Raw genomic sequence first — 20,777 nt, 5'->3', positions numbered from 1 at the left:
TTATACCTATGAGATCGCACGGGCACGCAAGCAAACCTTCACAATACGAGTAATAAACCCCCCCCCCCCAATTCGAATACGCATGCGGGATTGCGTCAACCCTGACAGCGAATTGCTAGACAACACTAAATAGCTACACTATATGGATACAGCGACAACGGACAACGGACAGGCAAGCAAGATAGCAGATGGATCGACAAGGCAGCGATGAGGACCAGCTTAATCGCGCATAGCGTACGGGTGCTTGACGAGCTCCTCGTACAGGTCGGTAGGAAGGTCGCGTACAAGTGTGACAGCGATGCCGATGACAGGCAGTGCCTCTAAGGGAGGGAACGTTCGTAATAGTCGCATAGGGCTGACGAAGAGTTGAGCTGCAGCTCGATGTAAGAGATGTCATGAGACCGTACCTAGACGAGTTCATCACTTCATCACGCATGAGCAGTAGCTGCGCGATCACGCATAACACGTTGAGGTGCACGCCGAACGCCAAGAGGAAGTCCCATAATTGGAGAACTTGGTCGAGTGGAGGGGTGCACGCGCATAGCGTCAGGACAGCTAGGACAAGGGTTAATGACGGAAATGATGCGTATAACGAGGAAGCACTTACATGGGAAGGCGTAAATTTCTGCTGAGAGGTTCTTGGAGCGTAGGTGGGCGTACAATTCGGGGTCCACAATCTTCAGACATCGGTCCAAGAGCTACAAAGCCAATGAGCACGGGCGGGTGCCTAGGAGCAATGACTCTTACCTTTAAGCCGCAATGAACGCCTTCCAGGGTTGGCTGTACGTATAGCGGACACGACTCTTCAATGAACTTGGCAAAGCAGTAGAAGGCCTCAAGTTCGGATGGCATAGTGTAGAGGAAAGGCGCGGCCAATACGTTCATGCCTTGTACGTATGTGAAGCCAAGCTGATCGTGCTCTTGTCGGTCTACCGTAGAGTAAGACGCGTTGAAGGCATGAGGACGGTATGGACTCCTGCTTACCGTGGTTACGCCACACGAACGCGTCCAAGAGCCTTACAAGCATGTCCTCGCTTACTCGCTCCTTGAACCCCCGATCCGTCGCCAGCGTTCTGCCACTTCATGAGCCATGGTCAAGTAACAACGTGGCTGCGCACTCACCGGAACGTGTCATTCCTGATCTTCTCCCGCACTTCACAAGGACCCCGACCGACATACTCGAGGAAAGACTCTGCTGATACTTCCCGCACCCGCAGCAGGACCTTCCATATTCTCGGACGGAGCGTAGGGTCCTAGTGCACATTGTGTCTGAGCTTAGCTTGAGAAGGAGGTCCATACAACGTACCGCAGCCGAGGGTATCCCGTCCACTAGAATCAACCGCCGTAGCTTCTTCGTAGCCTCCTCCATGTCGGCGGCCGTGCGCGCTTTCGACGCGCTTTTAAACATATTCAGTATCTTATTGAACGAGTGCGCCGTCGCGGCAGCTGAGGGATCTGAAGAGGTTGCCATGAGGGTGCGTGGTGGTAGAGGACGGAAACGTGCTGCAGTTGGATTGCTCGGCTATTGCCCTCAGCCACATTTGGCCTTCACTTCGACGCGACCTGTCATGTTCCCCAGTGCTGCTCCTTCGTCCTGACCTCGTATCTCTTCTGGCTGACTCGCGATCATGGACGTGCCATTTTCGTCTTCGGGTGCGATGAGTCGCGCGCACTATGCTCTTGTTCGCAAGATAGAGACTGCTACTCCGCAGGCGGCCGACCAGATACTTCTGGCCGAAGTACATTCTATCCGCAACCAGCTGACGCGCTCGACATTGACCCTGGTCAGTAGGGAACAAGTGGAGCCATTCGTTCTCAACTCAATTGAATATTGCAGAAACAGTGCAAGGAATGCTTGATCCTACTACTCTACTGCTCAATGGCGGTCAATGCCGGCGTGCATGTTGACCTTGAGTTCGCGCTGCCGCACGCGATCAACCTCGCCGAGGCTGGACAAACCATACAGGACAAACGAACAGGTACGCATCTCTAGTTCAATATTGATGTCTTGGCTGGAAGAGCTCTTTAGGTTACCTGTTCTGCGCGGAAGTCATGCCTGCTGAGCATGAGTTGCAACTGATGCTCGTCAACTCCATTCGGAAAGTAGGTTAATCCTCCTTCCCTGACAGGAGACTTTCATGATATTTGGTAGGATTTAGAGAGTCCCTCTGTGTCGCGGATATGTCTTGCACTCGATACCCTAATCCAATCCCCGTCAAAGGACGTCATACCGGCTATGCAGTCTCGCTTGCACGACCTACTCTCGTATAACTCGTCAGTACGAACAGTATTGTGTACCGATTGTCCAATGCACCGACCACGTCCGCCTATCCAGTTCTGACGTCAAGCGACGCGCCGTGCTCGCGTTTCACAAACTATCCGAGCTCGACTCTGACATTCTCGCAGACATAGTGAACAAGACGCGGAAACGCCTCCACGACTCGGACGAAGTCGTCGTCAGTGCTGCTTTGACGCTAGCACGCTCTCTGGTCAATGTGAGTTACCTTGATGCCGGGAAGTCCAGCCATGCCTACTGTCTGGAACAGGCAAGATATCTGGCGACGGACAAGTATCATGACATCCTCTCTGAGCTCCTGCGGTCCCTCTGGTCCCGAAGACCAAGTCCCTCCAACACTTTGCTGCTTGCAAAGATCGTTCAGGCTATTACGCAGATCAAGTGCGTGCGTGTCCGCTGTCCTACTCCGGTATACTGTGCTGACGGGAATTGTGACAGGCCGTCTTCCGACGATTTGCAAGTAGTAGCAGAAATGATCCATCACTATTCTCGAGCTGGGTCAGCTGCATACGGTGAGCTAATTCACTTCATTCAAGTCGAACTACGTCTGAAGAAATGCGCAGCTATCATCTATCAATGCTTTCGTGCCCTCGCCGCATCCGCAACAGACGTACTGTCCGACGTACAGACCAAGACCGGGATGTCTTTCATCAAAGAAATCAGACATCTCCTGACTGTGAACGATGCTAACGCCCTCTATGTCTTCATATGCTCCCTCTCGTCGGTCGACCCGAAACTGTGGGCTGGCACTTCACCCGGATACCCTGCAGTCCTCGAGGAGTGGGAAGTCGAGCGTGTCATGAAGTTACTCGAGTATGAGGACAGACTCATCCGGAAGCAGGTATTAGGCTTATACTTCTGTAATTTTCTACTGCAACTTATAGTGTCGCCTCCAGACGCTACGGACATTGTGGATAGTGGACCAAAGTATAGTCCAAGGCTACTATGCACGGGCCTTGCAGGGAGACCTGCCGGTTTCCGCTCATGGGACGGATGACAACCTTCCTCGTCTACTCGAGATCCTAGACATCATGTGCGGTGACGATGGAGAGGCATACGCGCATCAACTCAAGAACGCTCTCAAGGTTGCAGAAGGAGACAGTCCCCTGAATCGAAGAATGGTCCTGCAGGAAGCCGTCGAGGAGATGCTAACACGCATACATGCTGGTACGTTGAACACAGAATGCAGAGCAATACATACTCACGGTGCCTCAGCTGATAGCACGTGGAGGAGCGGATGTATAGGAGTTCTGTTCACCTCTGTGATTGACAAGGACAGTGAAGTTGGGCCAACGCTTATGGTCATACTCACTGCACTATGCTGCGAGTATCTGGAGCTGTCTCCCATTTCACCGATCGAGCTTCTTCGTGGACTTGCAGGTCGCCTGTCATCATATTCCGGTAAGAGCTTTTCTATGCGTCGCTGTACCACGAAGACCGATTGGCTCATTGCATCATAGCCTCTGTGCAGGACGCAACTCTGGTCACAATGTTGCGTGTCTCTGCTGCCACAGACGAAGTTCCACAAGAGGTCACGCAGTCGGTCAAGGAGCTGCATGAGGGAAGCGGCAGACACCTTCGAAGGGTACGTCCGTAACTGACGGACCGAGACAACATGATTAATAACCACGGCGCATAGAGATGCAACCAATTCATCACGCTGTCCGAGTCAAGAGACGCGCTTAAGCGTGTCATTTCTTCGACGCATTCCTCGTCAGTGAGTGTTTCCAAGACCACCATCGGCAAGGTGCCCCGTCTGACTTCCCTCAGTTGCCAGAGTTTGTCATGGCCCTGGAGAAGTACGAAGCAGAGCAGCAAAGAGCACCCTCACGATCTCCCGTGCTCCTTCCGAGCTCTCCACCACTTAAGCCTCATACTCCGGAACCGTCCTCCTCTCGAACATCCCCGGTACCGGGCAAACTCCGCTATGCTGCATATGAACCACCGAGGCCAACGCAACGACTGCGACGTATGAGCAGCGGCAGTTCACGACACTCGGATGACGGTGGTTCTCGTCGCTCGTTCCAAGATCCCATGTCAATGACTGTCACTCCTGGAGACCTGACAATCGCAGCTCAGACCTCAGACTTGAGCTCCATTCCAACTGTAAGGACTTTCCTCTTCGCCGGCTGCGGTTGCTTTGCTCAGTCGGCCCTTCGCAGAGTTCGCCCCGACAGACAGGTCTGTCACCGCTGCCGATTGTGCAGATCTTGGACGAAGAGCCGCCGGTATGCCAGCCAATACAGTGGAATGCTCTGATTTTTTACCAACAATCCTCACGCGGCAGATGCCAGCAGCGGACCTCATAGCGCTAGACTCACCATTTATGTCGGAGCCGGCAGCGCCTTCCATCGCTAGCACCCTGAGCAGCATTGTCGAGCAAGACTTTGAAACAACGTGGAATGCTTTAGAATCCGGCGCTGCTCGCGGATGGTGCGAATCGTCCATGGACGCAGTCTTGCGCAAGCTGCAAGGTCTCCAGCGAATGCTGAGGGTCACTGAGCGAGACAGACCTCCATTTGAAGGTACATTGATACGCCATCCAATGCATATTGATTGATACCAGCTAATAATACCCTCTGCAGGCGATCTCAAGATTGTCATTTGCACAGACCCGGCAGATCACACATCGAAGACAGGGGTCGCGGCTATTCGTCTCAAGGAGAGCGACGACGATAGCTGCCTATGGTGGATGCGGTGCGAAGACGAGGCTCTCCGGAACATTATCAAGGCAACCCTGAGGTGAGACCGACCTCCTTGAGGCGAAGCAGCATTAGAACCCGAAAGTCAGTGATATATGCGATGTATGTGTACACTTGGAATTGGCTACTACTATCTATCGTGTCTGGACATAGTCGTCAATCTTGAGCAGGAGGCAGACGGTCTCTGTCGACAGCTCGATCGCGCTCGTCGACACGAGGAGGGGCTGCACAACGTCCTCCTCCAGGATGTTCGAGATGAGACCCTGTCGATCGAGTCAGCACGACTTGCAGGCGTACGAGGGAGTGGTTGATCACCGTACCTTGCGGACGTTGATGCCGGCATTTCGCTCGCCAAGCGCATGTCTGTTGCGGAGTTCGGTGACGATTGCAATGGGGTTGAGGCCAGCGTTCTCCGCCAGGGTCGTCGGGATGACCTCCAATGCGTCCGCATAGGCTTGGAAGCAGTACGCCTCCATGCCCTTCAGTGAGTGAGCATACTGCGAAAGCAACCGCGAAACGTGGATCTCAGGTGCGCCACCGCCAGCAATCAAAGCTCTGTAAGGGTCACTCGTCGTCAACAACGTTAGAGCGGTATAATCAAGCCAACGTACCGTTTCTTCACGAGACACCGGACCACGCAAAGCGCGTCGTGCAGACTACGTTCGCACTCCTCCAGAACAAGGCTGTTGCTGCCCATGGCGAGCACACTGACTGTACGCCCCCTGTTCTTCACACCGGTAATACGGACGACCTTCGCGCCCGCGTGAGTTGACTCCTCGACGAGGTCCGCGTAGCCAAGTTTGTCCTCCGTGAATGCGTCGATATCTGCGACAGGCTTGCACCCGAGACTCTTCGAGAGGAACTCGATCTCGTCGCGCTCGACGTCCTTGACAACAAGGATGTTGAGACGCTTAAGGAAGGTGAGCGATATGTCGTCAACGGCGTCGCGAAGAATGGACTTCTGAATCAGGAGGACGTTGCAGTTCGCCTTCTTGATCTTCTTGCATATGTTGAGCAGGTATTGCCGGCCCTCCTTGATGACCTTGTCCATTTGTCGGTAATCGTTGATAACGACTGTGTTGTCCATCTGCAAGACCTGTCAGATAACACAACCATGTAATTGACAAGGAAGTACACGTACGTCAGGTTTGGGTGCGCTGAGTTGGAACTGGATGAGGCCGATCTTCGCCTTCTCTATGCGAGTTGGACCCCCAACTGTGGTGACGACGTTTTGGTTGAGTACAACACCCTCTACCAGCTCCGTGTCCTCTATTGTGCCGCCAACCTTCTTAACAACGCGGATGTCTCGAAGGTCGACATTGGAGGATGTGGGGGTGACGAGACGGGTCACTGCGGAGACAGCAATAGGCGCAAGGGTGGACGAGTACTGGGAGACGATCTGCGGGAAGAGCACGTTCAAGATACATGCTTGACAGCGTTTCCCGGCTGGGAAGACTCACTTTGGAATTGAGAGAGGTAGTAGCGGCACGGAGAAGCGAGGTCTTGTCGTCGAGGTTGATGGGGGTAGAAAGCTCTGTCAGGTACTCAACCGCCTTCGCGGATGCCTTCTGGAACGACTCCGCAATGATGGTAGGGTGGATGCCCTTTTGCAGCATCTTCTCTGCGGCGCCAAGCAGACTTCCCGCAAGGACGACGACAGAGGTAGTGCCGTCACCAGCCTCTACATCTTGTGCGGCAGACAGATCGACAAGCTGATCGCCTGTGAGGACGTGCGCAGAGTCTGCTCATATGGTACGCACCATCTTTGCAGCAGGATGCAATGCTTGGATGCTTTTCAAAATAGTTGCACCATCGTTTGTGATAATGAGCTCTCCTTTGGACGTTTGGATCTAAGAGCAAGTAGGGGGTGTCAATTTCTCCATAACTCAGTATATAGCGCGGCACGCACCATCTTGTCCATACCCCTCGGACCCAGTGATGTCCGTACAGCATCGCTAATCGCTATTGACGCGTAGAGTCAATAATCACCGCAACAGAGGCTTGCATGTTTATAGATCATACCCTTTGCGGCGACCATGTTAGACAGACGCACTTCCATGGGCTTGCCCTGAGCAATCGGTGAGTGTGCATCCCTGATCGACCAGCAAGGAGCATACCTTGTCATTGAAGGCTTTGTTAGCGCCGATTACGGACGCATGAAGGGGAGGAGCAGCGGCAGACATGGTGGATGAGTGGTAAAGGCAGTCGAAAGTGCCCAGTCCGCAAATGCAAGGACGCGTTTGGAAGCGCGCGTTTTCACGCACGTGAAAGGAGGCGCCCAATTACGCGTATTGCGAGCCACCGCGTCAAGGCCCGTTCCCCTGCAGCTTCCTCCCTTCCTCCTCCACCTCTATCTATCATCTACGATGGCCTTCGTATGTATATTCTCTATCTCCGAAACAGTCTGCTGACAGCCCTCTAGTTTGACCAGGATAATATTGGTGTCGGTCCTGGCGGATTCTTCGCCCAGTTCGCTCAGTACGTCAATTGCATGGTTGTGTGAAACTCCTCACATTCATACTTGGCACAGAGGGCTCGGCGGCATCGGTGTTGGACGCGTTGGAAGACCAAACCCCAGGGCGTACGATGAATACTTCAAGGCGTATAGCGTTGCAATGCTTCCGGGGAGGCCACGCGACAACGTCAGCTATGGTGGCAAGAGTGCGTATCCCTTTCCGCCGATCTCTGTGCGCGCCGCCGCTGAATGCGGTTAATCATCAGTCATCATGCCCCCCTCCGCCCTTGCGAACCTTACCTCTATGGATCTCGAGTCTCCCTGGATGTTCAAGCTTCGTAACCCCGCCAATCCCGCGGCTTCGACACATGGTGGTGTCTTGGAGTTCATCGCTCAAGAGGGTTGCGTGCACCTACCTGCCTGGATGATGCAGACTCTGCGGTTGAATGAAGGAGACCCTATCCGTGTAACTGGTTGCGAGTTGCCCAAGGGAAAGCTCGTGAAGCTGCAAGCCCAGACGGTGGATTTCCTTGAGATCTCGGACCCCAAGGCTGTGTGCGTACTTTTCTCGACATATTTTAGCTGTTCATTAAGTTCTGACTTTGCCGCAGCCTGGAACAATGCTTGCGCAACTTCTCAGCTCTCACGCAAGGTGACATCATCGAGATTTCCTACAACTCGATCGTTTTTGGCCTGCTTGTTATGGAGACGCAACCTGGTGGCGAAGGCATCAGCGTCCTCGATACAGATTTGGAGGTTGACTTCGCGGCACCCGTTGGTTATGTCGAGCCCGAGCGACAGAAGCCTGCCCCTCAGGCTACGATGGCGTCTAGGCTCAACATCGACCTCAGCTCTTCTACTCCTGGATCTTCTCGACCTTCTTCTGCTATGGCCGGCACCTTCGCCGGTGCAGCTCCAAGAGGAGGCGCAATCACCAAGAGTGGTGACCAGTGGGAGGTCTTCAAGGGCAAGGGTGAGACGCTTGGCGGTCGCAAGACCAAGGGCAAGGGAATCAGTCACAGAAAGGCCGAGGACGCACCCGAAGGCAGCAAGATCATCCGTACAGAGTACGCACTGGTCCACAAATTTACTAGCACTTATAGCTCACGCGCCTATAGCAAGCAGCGCATTGTCACGAACAGCAGTTTAGAGAACGACGCATACGTTCCGGCACCATTGAACCTGCCTTTTGGCAAGCTCTTCTTCGGGTTCAACGTTCAGACGTACGTACCGCCCTCCGAGAATGGCTCGAGTTCACAACTACAGGTACGGACACGTTTCCGTTGACGGTATTGGAAGTTTGCTCACTCGCACCACAGTCCGACTCGTTCTCTGGCTCCGGAAACACCCTGTCTGGGGGTGAGAGGACACAGTCGACTTCAGCAGCCAAGGGCAAGTCGAGAGAACAGGCTTCGTCGTCGACATCCTGGGGTTCGGGAGGTCAAACCCTCGGCGGCCGCTCCACGCAGCCCTCCCGGCCGCGGGCTGTAGGGGCCGGAGGTGCTTCCGTACCAGTCCTCCCCAACCGCGGCAAACAGCAGCAAGAAGAGCGAGAGAGGAGCCCGTCGCCCGATTTCGGAGTAGATGACGACGACGACGATGACATGTATTACGACAGTGACTAGCCTCGCCTCTAATGCCCATGCCCTTGGGGTTTAGAAGTGATCGGATGACACTGGCAACGTCGACAGCGCACCTGGTTCGGATTGCATCCCTACGTTCTTGGACTACTCCCACATGTTATATTGTATCTCGCGTTTGTGTACAGTTATGTTTACCAAGACGAGCAAAGTCGGAAGTCCGCATGCATTTGTACGATTGACTCTACCGCAATACACTTAGATCTTGTTAGCTACATTCTGGAGGTCGACTCTGGCGTGGTTTGGAACGTATCAGTCCGTGGAGTGAGCGCGTACAGGAACAGCAAGTATATCGATACTTCAAGCCGATCTCCCCTAATCCCATGGTATGTCATCGTATTCACAACATCACAACGCCGATGCCCTTGCCTGCTGGGACACCGTCCATTGCCGTCATTCCCGCAAGAGGAGCGGTGCGCCAGTTATACAAGTAGAAATTGAGAATGCCATCCCCTTGGCCGAACTGCGAAGCCACTCGTGGTGAGCAGAGCTCGCATCACGAAGAGCGCAGGATAGACCCACCTTCAAATCGGACAAGAAACACACGTTATCCATGAGCGTCATTGCGTTGAGCACGTCAAACTTGGCGTTGTCCGCAACGATGAGCGCGTCACCAACGAGCTCCTCCAGCCGCCTCTTGAGGCGGCCATTCTCCTCCGCGCGTGCCTCGAACGCGGTCTCAGTGGCGTAGTAAAACAGGTACGCCGCGTTCAGAAGATTGTGCTTGTGGTGCTTGATGATCGTCGACGGCAGCGAGTAGAACGAGAAGTAATCCGTGATCTTGTGTGTGTTCGGGTTCTGTGTGGAGTGTTCCCGATTGTCATTAACGCGCCTTTGGCACGGAGACACGGAAGTGGACGTACCTCAACGACGTACGTCCACACGACTTGACCTTTTCGCGGGCTCTTCCAGCTCTGGCCACCTCGTGGACCCTCGCCCATGCCGCTGAGGAATTGGTGCCGGATCTCATCCTCAGTGAACACAGGCGCCATGTCGAACCGATGCATATAACGACCAAAAAGGTCGCAAACTTGCGGAACGTCACGGTCCTCCATCTCGCGCAGCCCTTCTCCTAGCAGACGGGGCCGGTCAGGGACCTTGTGCAAGCGAATCATGCGCGCGAGCGTCATGGTAGACGGTACACCTGTAAATCCTACATCCACTAGTTTGGGGATGTTCAGACAGCGGTGATAGTATCTGTGGTGGCACGCCGGACTACCATGAACAACGGCAGCATGGAGGCAGTCTGTGCGATGGGACGTACCGACAGCTCGAGACAGGCGTGGGGATGAGGACGCCGGCGGTGTACAGCGCCTGGAATATACCCTTGAGATGGCATTGCCGGGTGACCTCCTTGATGAGTACGGGTGCTAACCGCTTGGAACGCAACTTCTTGTGTACGCAGAGGAAATTGACCTCGCTCGCGTTGACAAGACTTGTGAGATTGTGAGATTGATACCATGAGGAGAAGCATATGCGACAAGGAAACAGCAGAGACGTACCTATTCCGGACACGGACTGTGATTGGGACGGCAGAGATGAACGCGACCAGTTTCTTGCTCGACGCCACCCGCACACCGACGTGCCAGTCTTGGTAGTACCCGGGTGGCTTGAGTGCCCTGAAGACATGACCATGAGTTGTTTGCCAAAGAAAGAACACTCGCGATGATCACATACCAAGACAAGAACTCCGCGGAATACTGGAAGCGGAAAGATGCGTCGTCGTCCTCAACGTAGTGTCCAGACAAAAGCTCGTACAGCTCTCGTAGTTGCGCGGAGTCGTTGATATCAATCACAGACCAAGTGAACTCTTTCGGTAGTGGGTATGGCTCTTGTCGCACCTCTTCACGAGGCTTGGAGGGTTCGATAGGTCCGTCTGCCTCAGGCGGCGCATCGCCTAAGGTGCATGTCTTCAATAGACTCCTCCGATGTAGACAAAGAGGACCGCTCACCTAGTTGCGGGACAGGTTGGGTTCCCCAGAACTACGACATGATTGATAGTTGTAGCGCAAATTGCACATAAGTACACACCTTATGCCCGCCGGTATCCTTCTTATTCTTTCCCCCGATGCCCGTCTTGCCCTGCAGCACCTCCTTCAGCTTCATCTGCTCTAGTGCCATCCGGATCGTTTCCTGGTCTGCGTTCGCTGCTGCCTCACCGCCCTCCGCGCGGACCTTCTCCAGCACGATCTTCACGACATCCTCCGAGATCGCATCATTGCCTCCACGGAGCGCGCTCAAGGCTTTCAGAACCTTCGACCGCTTCTTCTTTTTCTTCTTGCTCGTAGTTCCGGGGGTGTTCACCTGCGTTGCACTCGAGGAGCCCGCGGCGCCAGGCTCTGGCTCGTCGTCGGGCTCAGATCCCTCAGACCCGGTATCATCTTCTGTGTCGTCTGCGTGCGCAGATGATTCGATCGGCTCGGGCTCGACGGTCTTGACCTTCTCCTTCGCTTTCTGCTGGGACGTGGACGCTTCGGACATCGCTGAGATGGTGGAGGAGAGTACAGTACGTGGATGCAAGCGACCCCCTGCGAGTATGACGTGCCTCCAGGTACAAGGCGCTTCCCGAGAATTTCGGAGATCGCCTTGCTGCACACAGCTTGGGTTGAAGTTCAAGTTGGACGCCAGGTACCGGTGTGCCAAAATTACAACAAGGATGCGACATCGTATAAAACAAAAGGTATGCGTAAGAGATGAACGCTATCATACCCCTCGTCGTCTTCTCTTGACCCTGTCTGCTAGACTTGAATCACCGTCCGTGGAAAGCGTCCCCTCAATAGCGGTTTCAAGCTGCGCGAGGGTCTCCTCGGTCTCGACGAGCTTCGAATGAACACGTTTCGGTGGTACGCGTTTTCGTTTGGCTGATCTAGACGTGGACGTCGGAGTAATTACACCCGGGCTCTCCTCAGATGATATTGAACCAGGAGTAAGCGCAGGGGTTAATGGTGTTGAGGGGGTTGAAGGCGATGGGAGACCGTAGGACGCGAATGACTTCAAGTCTGCTGTAAACAACACCTGCAATATATTGATGAACGTCTGACGTTGTATTTCTGCAGGAAGTTGCTCACTGAGTGCGCCCAGCCTGCGTACTCGCCCCAGACCGCTGCGAGCTTGGTATTCACTTCTTCGTATAACTTCGGAGACATTGTCCCTGCCTTCGCAGTACCGCGAAGACCGTAGTGCTTAACTGCGATCTGATGAACATGGGTATCTACAGGGATAACTTCCCGCTGTTGAGAGCCATCAGCACTCGCAACGCGGTATCAGGCAGTGCTGACGCACCTTGTCAAGGCTCATGAGGAGGATACAGTCGGCGACCTTGCGACCAACGCCCATAAGCTTGAGCAATTCAGTTCGCGCGTCGGAGGTGCTCATGTTGCGCAAGGTTCGGAGCCATTCTTCTGAGGGTTCCAGGTTGGTCTGAGGGTTCACAGTCGCACCATGCGCATCGACGAGCATAGCCGCGGTCTTTTGTATGAAGTCGGCTCGGTAGCCGAAACCAAGCGTACGGAGGCGGGCCGTCACCTCGGATCCCGCTAAGGCAGAAGGCGAAGGGAAGGGGTGGTATGCCTCTTCAGTAAGGCCGGAGCCAGCGGGCGGTGGTAGTGTCAAGAGAGGCGGCGAGTAAGTGAGACAAAGGGACTTGACCATCTTCGTTATTCGAGCGATGTTGTTGTTCGACGAACAAATGAAACTGCCCTCCGGTATCAGAGGCGAACGAGATGGTGGGGCGGAAGACGTACGATATGAGGTTTTCAAACGGATCCTGCCTCAGCATCCTGATCCCTTCGAAGCGGTCCCTCACCCGATCGAAACCAGGGTCGGCGAGGCTCCATTGTCGGTATAAATCGACGAGGTCAATGTCAAGCTGGAAGTAATCACGTATCCAGGCCAGGGTCTCTGCTTCTCTGACTTGTGGATCTCCGGATACTGTAGGAGGAAAGACGGCGCGGTAGAAGAGCGCGTCCATGGACTGGCGTAGACAGACGACACGGTCGCGTAGGCAAAGTCGGTACTCGTGTGTCGGGACATTAGCATCAAGAAGACATTGTTCAGGCGGTTGAAGCGGATAGATGTTCCAGCGGAAGGATTGCCCACATTTGAGCACGGCAGTGAGAGAGAGCTGAGCAAGCGGAAGTGGAAGGGCACGGAAACCGGTAGGAATCGCTGTGGCCATCTTCAAGACCTTGCTTGTGTAGACAATATTGCGGACGATGTGCGAGTGTCACGAAGTCGAAGTTCGCAAGGTGTGTGAGGAGAGGAAAACAAGCTGCCGGTGGCCGGTGGCAGCCCATCATTGCGTCAATGAGGCGCCCGAATACGCGACTCGGACGGCCAGCATATGATCAACTTCAGTACTAGTACTATAGTCTCTTGGGACGTACGTCAGGTAATCAGGCCAATCCCGGGACTCGACTGAGCGTATTTAAAGGACGCGAGGGTGTTAGGTACTTAGGTACTTAGAACGTGACCAAGTGCACGTGTGAGTGATGTAACGCGCCCGAGTACATCGGCGCCTGTCTTACACCCCACTCAACACCACCACTCGTCCGCCTGTTCTATACCATGTCATCGTCTCTCAAGATCAGGATCAACAAACAGGCCATCGTATGTTTCTCTTTGCTGGATACGCACGCATGTGCTGTAGCTCTCGTAGCCACCAGAATCTAAACCTGCTACCAAGCGCCGTATACAGAGGATCGAATCCGACAATGAAGAGCAGGCACCTTCCTACGAGCCCAACGTTCCAGAGCCACGACCGAAGAAGGCACGGACGCTCAGTTTAGGAGCATCTGCAGACTCCGTTGATGATCTCGCAGCCGTGGAGGACGAGGACATTGACATTGACGGCGACATCGAGGACACCCGCTTCCTTCCCGAGCCCCAAGCCGCCGCCTCTCGCTCCATCTCTCCCATCGCATCCAGCTCGAAACGAAAGTCTGCGGCGGCGTCCTCGAGTAAGTCACGCCCCAAGGAGAAGGAAAAATCGAGCAAGGGCAGCAAGTCGGGCAAGAAGCGGAGGCAGGTTGTCTTCACAGACTCGGAAGAAGACTTCGACGACCCCGACGTCGTTGTCACGGACGATGATGACTTCGAACCTGCGCCAGATTACGCTACGAGCAAGAAGACTGTGAAGCCGAGGGGCGTGAAGTTACTGGTTGGGGGCGCGAAGGGCAAGGCTGCCAAGAAGGAGGACAAGGAGATCACCTTCCGGGACGAACGTAAGCTTCTACCACCTGCACCTCCGGCGGCACAGCCTTCCAAGCGTGTCGATGAGGGAACCAGACACTCCGACTCCCTCGACGAGCCCGTGCCTAAGAAACGCAAGCTCCCGCCCATCAAGAAGAACAAACCCGCCGGAGGAACGTCAACGGGTTCTTCCACTCCCGCAGCGTCAAAGCCTAATGTCGCTGCGGCGGCGGACAAGAAAGAGACCCTTACGCCTGCTCTCACGAGCAACCAGGTCGGCACGCGGAAGCTTGCAGGCGCATCCTCAGATATCAACCTGCTCGACTCCTCTGTGTACTCTGAGCTGTTCAGAAGTGCGGTACGTACATCGTGCCACTCCTTTCCATTCAAGCGAGTGCTCTATTTACAGGCATTGCAGCAGCCGGGCGGTGGAACTCCGAACTCCGGACTGAACAGGAAGCAGAAGGAGGAAGAGAGGCGTAAGGAGCTGAACAAGATGCGTGACGAGGCGCGTGCGAAGCGCGAGGCCGAAGCTGTAAGTTGCTTGACCCCTTCTTTCTCAGATATATATGCTCACGAATGCGTACAGAGGCATTGCTTTGACCTTCAGGCTGCCCCAGAGAAGATACAGCGATACGAGGATGGACTCCGAGTGCGACATTCCATGGCTGTATTCCCAAACATCATCGGCGGCGCGTTCAAAGAAATGTACGAACGTCAGCGTGCAGTGCAGCGTGCACTAGCGGAGCGGCGTTAGGTCATAGACGGGCGGATTCTGTACTATTATTGTAGCATATTCGTTGGATGCGATTGCGCGCTGATACCAAGAATCATGATAGATTGCATCCGGGCGTCGCAGCGAGGCCCCCAGCTTCCAATCGTCAGAAGCCACTTGAACCATTCTACTCCACTCCACATATGTCGAAGCACACCATCATACCTGCCCCACAATATCCAGAGATGCTCATCGCTCTGGATCTCATGAGCACAACACCAGCGAAGTTCCATTGGTATCTTTACGTTCCAGATCGGACACAGGCTGATTCGACGATGGGAACGAAGCTGCATGCAATCACGAACGTGCTGCAAGGTGACGACAAGAGGTGGTCCTACGATCGTACAGGACTCGATCTGCCCAAGTCTCCTGCTGTTGTTGCTGCTGCAGTCATTGGTCGCCTACCGGAGGGGAGGACAGTGGATAACCTCGACGTGCTCTTGCAGAAGATCCCCATGTCTACACCAGACGCGGACAGGGATCGCGAGCCAGCGTGGACCTGCAGAGTGTGGGTGCGCGAGGCATTACGACGCATGCATGCGGGTGGATGGCTAGTATGCGAAGATGTTGACGCTATGGAAGAGGAGATGTGGTTGTACGGGAAGAAGGCGGCGGCTGCAATTGAGGCGGACACCTTCACCGTAGCCACGCTGCACTCGGCAACGCATTCTCGCTCCATCTAACAGTGAGTTACCATTCAATATTGTACCTTCATTATAACGTGTGTAAAGCTAAGTATGTCCAGTTTGTACATGTACAAGATTAGGGTTTACTACGAAGATATGTATGTACGACTGCTTCATCCAGATCTGCGCGGGGTTCTCTGCGCACGACTTCATCAGTTCAACTTTCAACAACAAGTCGACACCACTCACAAGGTGCTTTGCTCTTGCCGATGAGATCCAGAGCGTGTTCCTCACTATCACTGGCACCGGTGTGGTGCACTTCCAATGCCACGCCGATTGCCGGCGACGCAGTCCGGGGCCGCGGAAGCGGGCTAGTGCCATTGATGTTCGAGGTACGGTCGACGGCCCATTGTAGTGACCCGCTGTCACTAGCATCATCCTGCTGCTGCATCATCAACTGTCGCATGCGCGCGCGGTTGTTGACGAGCATCATGAGGGTGTTGGTGTACACTTTCGTGAGTACGAGAGCCCTGCCAATACGCCCGGTCCATCAGACAATGACGGTTATGCGAGTGTGGCTTCAACCATTGAGTAGCTTACGGGGTCATGTGCAGATTGTTGTGCCGGCAGGTTGTAAACAAGACGAGGTCGAGGAGTGCGACGGAAGCTGTTAGGGCGCCCGTCTCCACTGTGGAGCGCATGAGGCGGGAGAGCAGCGCGTCGGTGGCCATGCCTTGCCGTCCTCTCGAGAGCTTTCCCGATCACGCCATTAGTATATGTGGTCAGGCGTGTTGAGATATGCGTGACCCCGGCTCACATAATACACCATGCATGCGGTGATGACGATGTCACAGGTCGTGCTACCTACCATCCACACTATGTGGGTGGGCATGGTCTTGTCTTGCAAATCGGCGCTGTTGTTGAGCAAGTGTGCCTGTTGGGGCGCCGTGAGTAACGCAATGTCATAGAAGACACCTACGCACCGTGATCCCGCTTGCGAGAGCTGCGCAACCCTGCATCAAGGCGATCTAAATGAAGGAGGCTTATGAGAAGTGGACCTTCTGAATGTTCGTTTCGGTCAGAGAACTCACCAAGCATATGAACACGCTTAGTAGCGCAGACCCGCTCAGGACGTATATCCTCCAGGAGAAGTAGAATTGTACCGTAGTTGACACTACAAAGGACGTCCGGTGTGGGTGGAGAGTGCTTGGATATGCGTGCCGTATACTGCAACACTCACCGATGCCTGTCATCACTGGCGCGGTAATCCAGAGCCAGTGGGCCTTGTACAATTCTTCCACGTTGCCCCATCCCACACCCAACACCTTGTTGGCGTCGTGGCTGGCCATCGCAACTTGGAGGCATTCTATCGTGTAGAGCGAGTAAACTGGCACACATCGGTGGTTAGACTAAATATTGACTCGTGATGTTTGAGGTACTTACTGAGAACTTTCAAACGAATGGGATCCCTGGGAAACAGGAGGTGATATACGTCTGCATGGAAGTAGCGAGTCAGCAGAAAAGTAAAGGAGAACCCGAGCTATGGACGCAGTACTCACATACTTGAACTGTCAAGATGCCAAAGAGTCCGTAGTTAAAAAGATGTCCGAAGAGCTGCCGGAGGTGGGCACGCCGCACGAGAGAAGCCGTAAAGAAATCAGCAACGGCTCCGGGGCAGGTCGCTACTGTCTGATCATCACTAACCTGAGGGCCAGCCCTGCAAGCGAATAAGGCTGAGCTCTAGCGATAGTACCAGAGCGAAGAAAGTGACTTACAACAGCCCGATGTCCGCTGGAACGTCGGACGCTGGCATACTCTGTATGCAGCGGTACGGAGGAGAGAAGATTTGTCGGAAAATGCATCGGCACGTCGAACGACGAGCGGTCTTGACACAACACTAACAACAGCACCAGGAGTTTGGGTCTTGCTTTCCGGGGCGTTCGTTCGAAAATATGCAGAATGATGCCATGCCCACGTTGTCGACGGTCGCCGGCGACCGAGGCTAACTACGATGCTGTGCAACCGAAGCGAAAAAGTCTATCCCTCTTTCAGCAACTTGCGGTTGGTGGTCGGTCGGTCTCCGTTGAGCCAGAGTGTACCGAAACCTTGGCCATGGTGCCGAGTCAGGGGCAAGCTGCGGCCGGGAGAGCAAGCGGGTCAGACCCAAGTCGTACTACTGCCAAAGACCACAAACCAGCACAAGCATGTTCGGGGCACCGGGGGACGTTGGACCCTGGTATTAGTACAATTCTGTCGGCTTGCATATCCAGCCCGAAACGCATACGATCGCCCTGCGTGAACGGGATTCTACGGGATTTGGCCAGGAGTCAGGGACATCGGGTTGCCGGGTAATAACTTTATGATAGGGCCGAGCGGACACCTCGAGGTCCGGTTCGGCTTCCAGTTACGCGGCATGGCCTTCCAAATGAGGGACGAAATCGGGTAGTATTGCCACGGATATAAAGAAAGATGAACAGACCTCCGTCTCCAGGCCCCAAGCCGTACACTGTGGCTTGAATGTGAGCAGCCAATTCTGGACGGGGTGCAGGTCAGTTTCGCTATTGTCGTAGCAGGCATGTCTTATGTGTACTGACCATTGGAAAAATGGATGCGTCGACCTGCGATGAGGTGAGTGTACACTAGTCGTCCGGCGACGGGATAAGGTAAGACTCGGAGTGCAGTGCATGACACAAATACCAGGTAAGGTGACACCGTCGGCATCAGTGTGCTGCTCTCCGGCCTCAATCACTCCTAGGGTGACGGTCGGATCCTCTGTAATCTGCTCAGATGGCAATCAACTCGTGCCTGATGATACTAGGTAGAGAGGCTCACCATGCCGCCAGCACAAGCGTGTTTCGACCAACTTGAATGATTGCGGGGAGTGAAATCCTGGGGTGTCATGGTATGGTGGACCTAGACAACAATGCTTGTGGCCCTGTGGACCGCAATTGTATCCGAGTCGGACGTGCCGGCGATCGTTCATTTGAACGGCACATTGGATCGATAAGGGACACCGAATGAGGGACGAATCGGCTTGCTCGAGTCCTAGCGAGGCCGAAAACCGTAATCTTGGGAGAAACGTACTTCACAGAAAACAACATGCATATGGAGCGAAGGCCATTACCAGTTCACAGTCACAGTAGTCAGCCTGTCCGCGGCGAGATCCACGCCGACACCTCGTTCAAGAGCGCCAAGACACGGAGGAGGGTAAGACCGTGCGAGTCTTACCACGGCCCCAGTACCAATTGGTTGGTGGACCGGTGAAGTTCGTACAGCACCACCACAATACTTTATATGGTCTCCTGAGGGTGCTTGAACTACAAGACGGTTCGGCCACTGACCGTGACCTGCGAAATCAACATTTCAGTGCAGATTACTTCCAGTCTTCGCGGGCGACGCACCATTATTGAGGCGGAACGCTACGGCTTGGGTGAGTCCATGCCGACGTTGTTGCCGCAGCTCACTGGAGTGACTCGAGGGGCCGAATATTATGCATAGCAACTACATAAGGTCCCCCGCGGCTTGGTCAAGCTTGTAAGTATTTGCCTGGGAGCTCGAGACAACCACGCGGCGTGCGAGTGAAGGCGAGACGGCGCGAGACGGCGCGAGACGGCAGTATGGGAGTATGCGAGAGCACGCGACACCGAGCATACGCTGTAGGAGAGTGTACAATACAGACGTAGACCTTTGGTAGACTCACAATAGCTCGGAGCTCACCCATAAGACGAGTCGCTTCGCTTCTGCAACCTGTTTAGGTGCTTCATATGGTATCAGTGAGCCTGGTTAGTAAATGACCCTGCGGAACTGCAGTAAACGGGGACGGCCTCGGAATCATCCAAAGCATTAATTTTATAGGTTATTGCAAGTTGGATGAATTCAGTCGAAGTGTTTGCAGGTGTGTCAATCAGAAAACCCAGAAGAATGTCGATAGGGCGGGTGAGCAAAGTGGACATGGATGAAGCCTGGAGTCATCTTTAGGTTGCGGTGGGCCGGTCTGCTTGCAGACCGTTACTGTACTAGTCCAACGACACCTTCCTTTCCTGGGGTGCCAGCCCCGGCAACCTCCGCTCCAGCCTGTGCTTACGCTCATTCATCAAATTGAAATTGAAAGTGCCTTTGCTTCCTGCTAACATGTCCACCTCGTATGTCAGTAAGACTGGCGCGTACTTAAATCCATCTCTATATTTCTGACCGCTTCTTGTCAGATTCTGATTGATGTACACCCTGTTTATATCGGACCACAGGTCCGGGACTCATTGCCAGCGAAGCATCAACGAGCTGCTGCGAAAATAATTGATGGTACATCCGACAATTATCACTCCTGTAAGTGACTGCTAGTGACTACTATGCCTACGCTTGCCGAGGAAAACGAAGTTCCCTTGGTGGTCTTGCGAATTCCAGCTAAGCGAGGCAAGGAACCTATTCTGATTTCGTAGGCACAATGCGAACAAAATGGTGGCCAGTGATGCACGTAACCCTCCGAAGACGGTGAACTTGGGCGAACTCTTCCTACACCAGAGCGCAACGAAGTGCCAGCGTGGCCCCCGCGGCCGGTGACAACACCGTCGGGCCGTTAGGACTCTTCGCAGTCGAGGTACAAGCCCTCGGTGGGCCTTCATCCGAATGCACGTTGCCCAGCGTGCCTGCGGGACGAAAAACGTTCCTCGGAGTATGTCATCACTCGAGGGACAACTCCATGGATTTGGTGAGTTTGATCATCGTGTATCTACTGGTTGATGTTGTCTGATGTCACCCGGCACAGAATCAGAGATCATTGCCGCCGGCGCCAGGACGACGCTGAGGAATAGCACTTCTCGCGTAACTTGACCATACGAGCGTCGAGGTGCGACCTGGTGCGACATCATGCATGTCCTGCCTTATCGATACAAGGAACATCCCCTCGTGCGGAATGGCACGGAACGAACTTCCCGTCCAGCGATGGGGGATGTCCATGTTGACGCCGACCAACCAGTGCGTACCTCGTCGCAGACTGACATTGTCCATGTCACAGTCCTAGAGCTCAGGATCAGCCTAGAGCATTCGGTTTTCGCAATCTGTGCCATCTCTTTAGCGAGCGATGCCCGTCGTCTGCC

General features: G+C 54.3%; 9 protein-coding genes across 9 annotated transcripts; 4 read left to right on the top strand and 5 right to left on the bottom strand.

The window, feature by feature from the left end:
* Positions 1-57: 57 nt before the first annotated feature.
* L226DRAFT_557491 (bub2 protein) lies at positions 58-1,501 on the bottom strand. Its single transcript, XM_067683181.1, has 7 exons — positions 1,307-1,501; positions 1,123-1,253; positions 985-1,073; positions 748-929; positions 608-698; positions 408-555; positions 58-355 (listed from the first exon to the last, which is right to left on the bottom strand). Exons 1-7 carry the CDS (start codon positions 1,469-1,471, stop codon positions 220-222), a joined length of 942 nt encoding a protein of 313 aa, XP_067540875.1. The 5' UTR covers positions 1,472-1,501; the 3' UTR covers positions 58-219.
* A 51-nt stretch (positions 1,502-1,552) lies between these two features.
* L226DRAFT_478962 (ARM repeat-containing protein) lies at positions 1,553-5,147 on the top strand. The gene is made up of 16 exons (XM_067676819.1): positions 1,553-1,784; positions 1,838-1,979; positions 2,030-2,103; positions 2,153-2,274; positions 2,336-2,495; positions 2,547-2,677; positions 2,735-2,808; positions 2,860-3,137; positions 3,193-3,463; positions 3,512-3,697; positions 3,757-3,881; positions 3,936-4,013; positions 4,067-4,402; positions 4,459-4,524; positions 4,584-4,821; positions 4,882-5,147. The coding sequence occupies exons 1-16, from the start codon at positions 1,629-1,631 to the stop codon at positions 5,040-5,042; spliced, it is 2,598 nt and encodes an 865-aa protein (XP_067540874.1). The 5' UTR covers positions 1,553-1,628; the 3' UTR covers positions 5,043-5,147.
* L226DRAFT_500681 (t-complex protein 1) lies at positions 5,072-7,195 on the bottom strand. Its single transcript, XM_067677784.1, has 9 exons — positions 7,116-7,195; positions 7,021-7,066; positions 6,908-6,960; positions 6,759-6,848; positions 6,459-6,710; positions 6,140-6,397; positions 5,610-6,085; positions 5,319-5,553; positions 5,072-5,261 (listed from the first exon to the last, which is right to left on the bottom strand). The coding sequence occupies exons 1-9, from the start codon at positions 7,179-7,181 to the stop codon at positions 5,133-5,135; spliced, it is 1,605 nt and encodes a 534-aa protein (XP_067540873.1). The 5' UTR covers positions 7,182-7,195; the 3' UTR covers positions 5,072-5,132.
* A 133-nt stretch (positions 7,196-7,328) lies between these two features.
* L226DRAFT_550354 (UFD1-domain-containing protein) lies at positions 7,329-9,307 on the top strand. The gene is made up of 7 exons (XM_067682745.1): positions 7,329-7,373; positions 7,421-7,476; positions 7,529-7,659; positions 7,720-8,008; positions 8,065-8,520; positions 8,572-8,719; positions 8,773-9,307. Exons 1-7 carry the CDS (start codon positions 7,365-7,367, stop codon positions 9,076-9,078), a joined length of 1,395 nt encoding a protein of 464 aa, XP_067540872.1. The 5' UTR covers positions 7,329-7,364; the 3' UTR covers positions 9,079-9,307.
* Positions 9,188-11,606, bottom strand: L226DRAFT_530469 (N-myristoyl transferase). Its single transcript, XM_067679868.1, has 8 exons — positions 11,125-11,606; positions 11,046-11,076; positions 10,771-10,990; positions 10,596-10,712; positions 10,358-10,528; positions 9,957-10,290; positions 9,616-9,891; positions 9,188-9,556 (listed from the first exon to the last, which is right to left on the bottom strand). Exons 1-8 carry the CDS (start codon positions 11,572-11,574, stop codon positions 9,434-9,436), a joined length of 1,722 nt encoding a protein of 573 aa, XP_067540871.1. The 5' UTR covers positions 11,575-11,606; the 3' UTR covers positions 9,188-9,433.
* A 121-nt stretch (positions 11,607-11,727) lies between these two features.
* L226DRAFT_530468 (DNA glycosylase) lies at positions 11,728-13,494 on the bottom strand. Its single transcript, XM_067679867.1, has 4 exons — positions 12,837-13,494; positions 12,376-12,787; positions 12,162-12,323; positions 11,728-12,108 (listed from the first exon to the last, which is right to left on the bottom strand). Exons 1-4 carry the CDS (start codon positions 13,268-13,270, stop codon positions 11,797-11,799), a joined length of 1,320 nt encoding a protein of 439 aa, XP_067540870.1. The 5' UTR covers positions 13,271-13,494; the 3' UTR covers positions 11,728-11,796.
* A 135-nt stretch (positions 13,495-13,629) lies between these two features.
* L226DRAFT_530467 (uncharacterized protein) lies at positions 13,630-15,229 on the top strand. Its single transcript, XM_067679866.1, has 4 exons — positions 13,630-13,701; positions 13,751-14,641; positions 14,702-14,818; positions 14,873-15,229. The coding sequence occupies exons 1-4, from the start codon at positions 13,660-13,662 to the stop codon at positions 15,038-15,040; spliced, it is 1,218 nt and encodes a 405-aa protein (XP_067540869.1). The 5' UTR covers positions 13,630-13,659; the 3' UTR covers positions 15,041-15,229.
* On the top strand, positions 14,976-15,834 carry L226DRAFT_530466 (uncharacterized protein). Its single transcript, XM_067679865.1, has 3 exons — positions 14,976-15,060; positions 15,123-15,743; positions 15,804-15,834. The coding sequence occupies exon 2, from the start codon at positions 15,202-15,204 to the stop codon at positions 15,739-15,741; it is 540 nt and encodes a 179-aa protein (XP_067540868.1). The 5' UTR covers positions 14,976-15,060; positions 15,123-15,201; the 3' UTR covers positions 15,742-15,743; positions 15,804-15,834.
* L226DRAFT_197045 (uncharacterized protein) lies at positions 15,795-17,596 on the bottom strand. Its single transcript, XM_067672794.1, has 11 exons — positions 17,460-17,596; positions 17,389-17,401; positions 17,244-17,298; positions 17,128-17,178; positions 16,925-17,071; positions 16,776-16,858; positions 16,668-16,712; positions 16,502-16,618; positions 16,285-16,436; positions 15,934-16,214; positions 15,795-15,881 (listed from the first exon to the last, which is right to left on the bottom strand). Coding segments are annotated over exons 1-11 (984 nt in total). The 5' UTR covers positions 17,498-17,596; the 3' UTR covers positions 15,795-15,879.
* Between the last annotated feature and the right edge of the window lie 3,181 nt (positions 17,597-20,777).

Source organism: Lentinus tigrinus (assembly GCF_003813185.1).
Source record: "Lentinus tigrinus ALCF2SS1-7 unplaced genomic scaffold L226scaffold_3, whole genome shotgun sequence".
NCBI lineage: Eukaryota > Fungi > Basidiomycota > Agaricomycetes > Polyporales > Polyporaceae > Lentinus > Lentinus tigrinus.
Note: the sequence above shows the minus strand (reverse complement) of the source record. Positions and strands in the feature narration are given on the sequence as shown.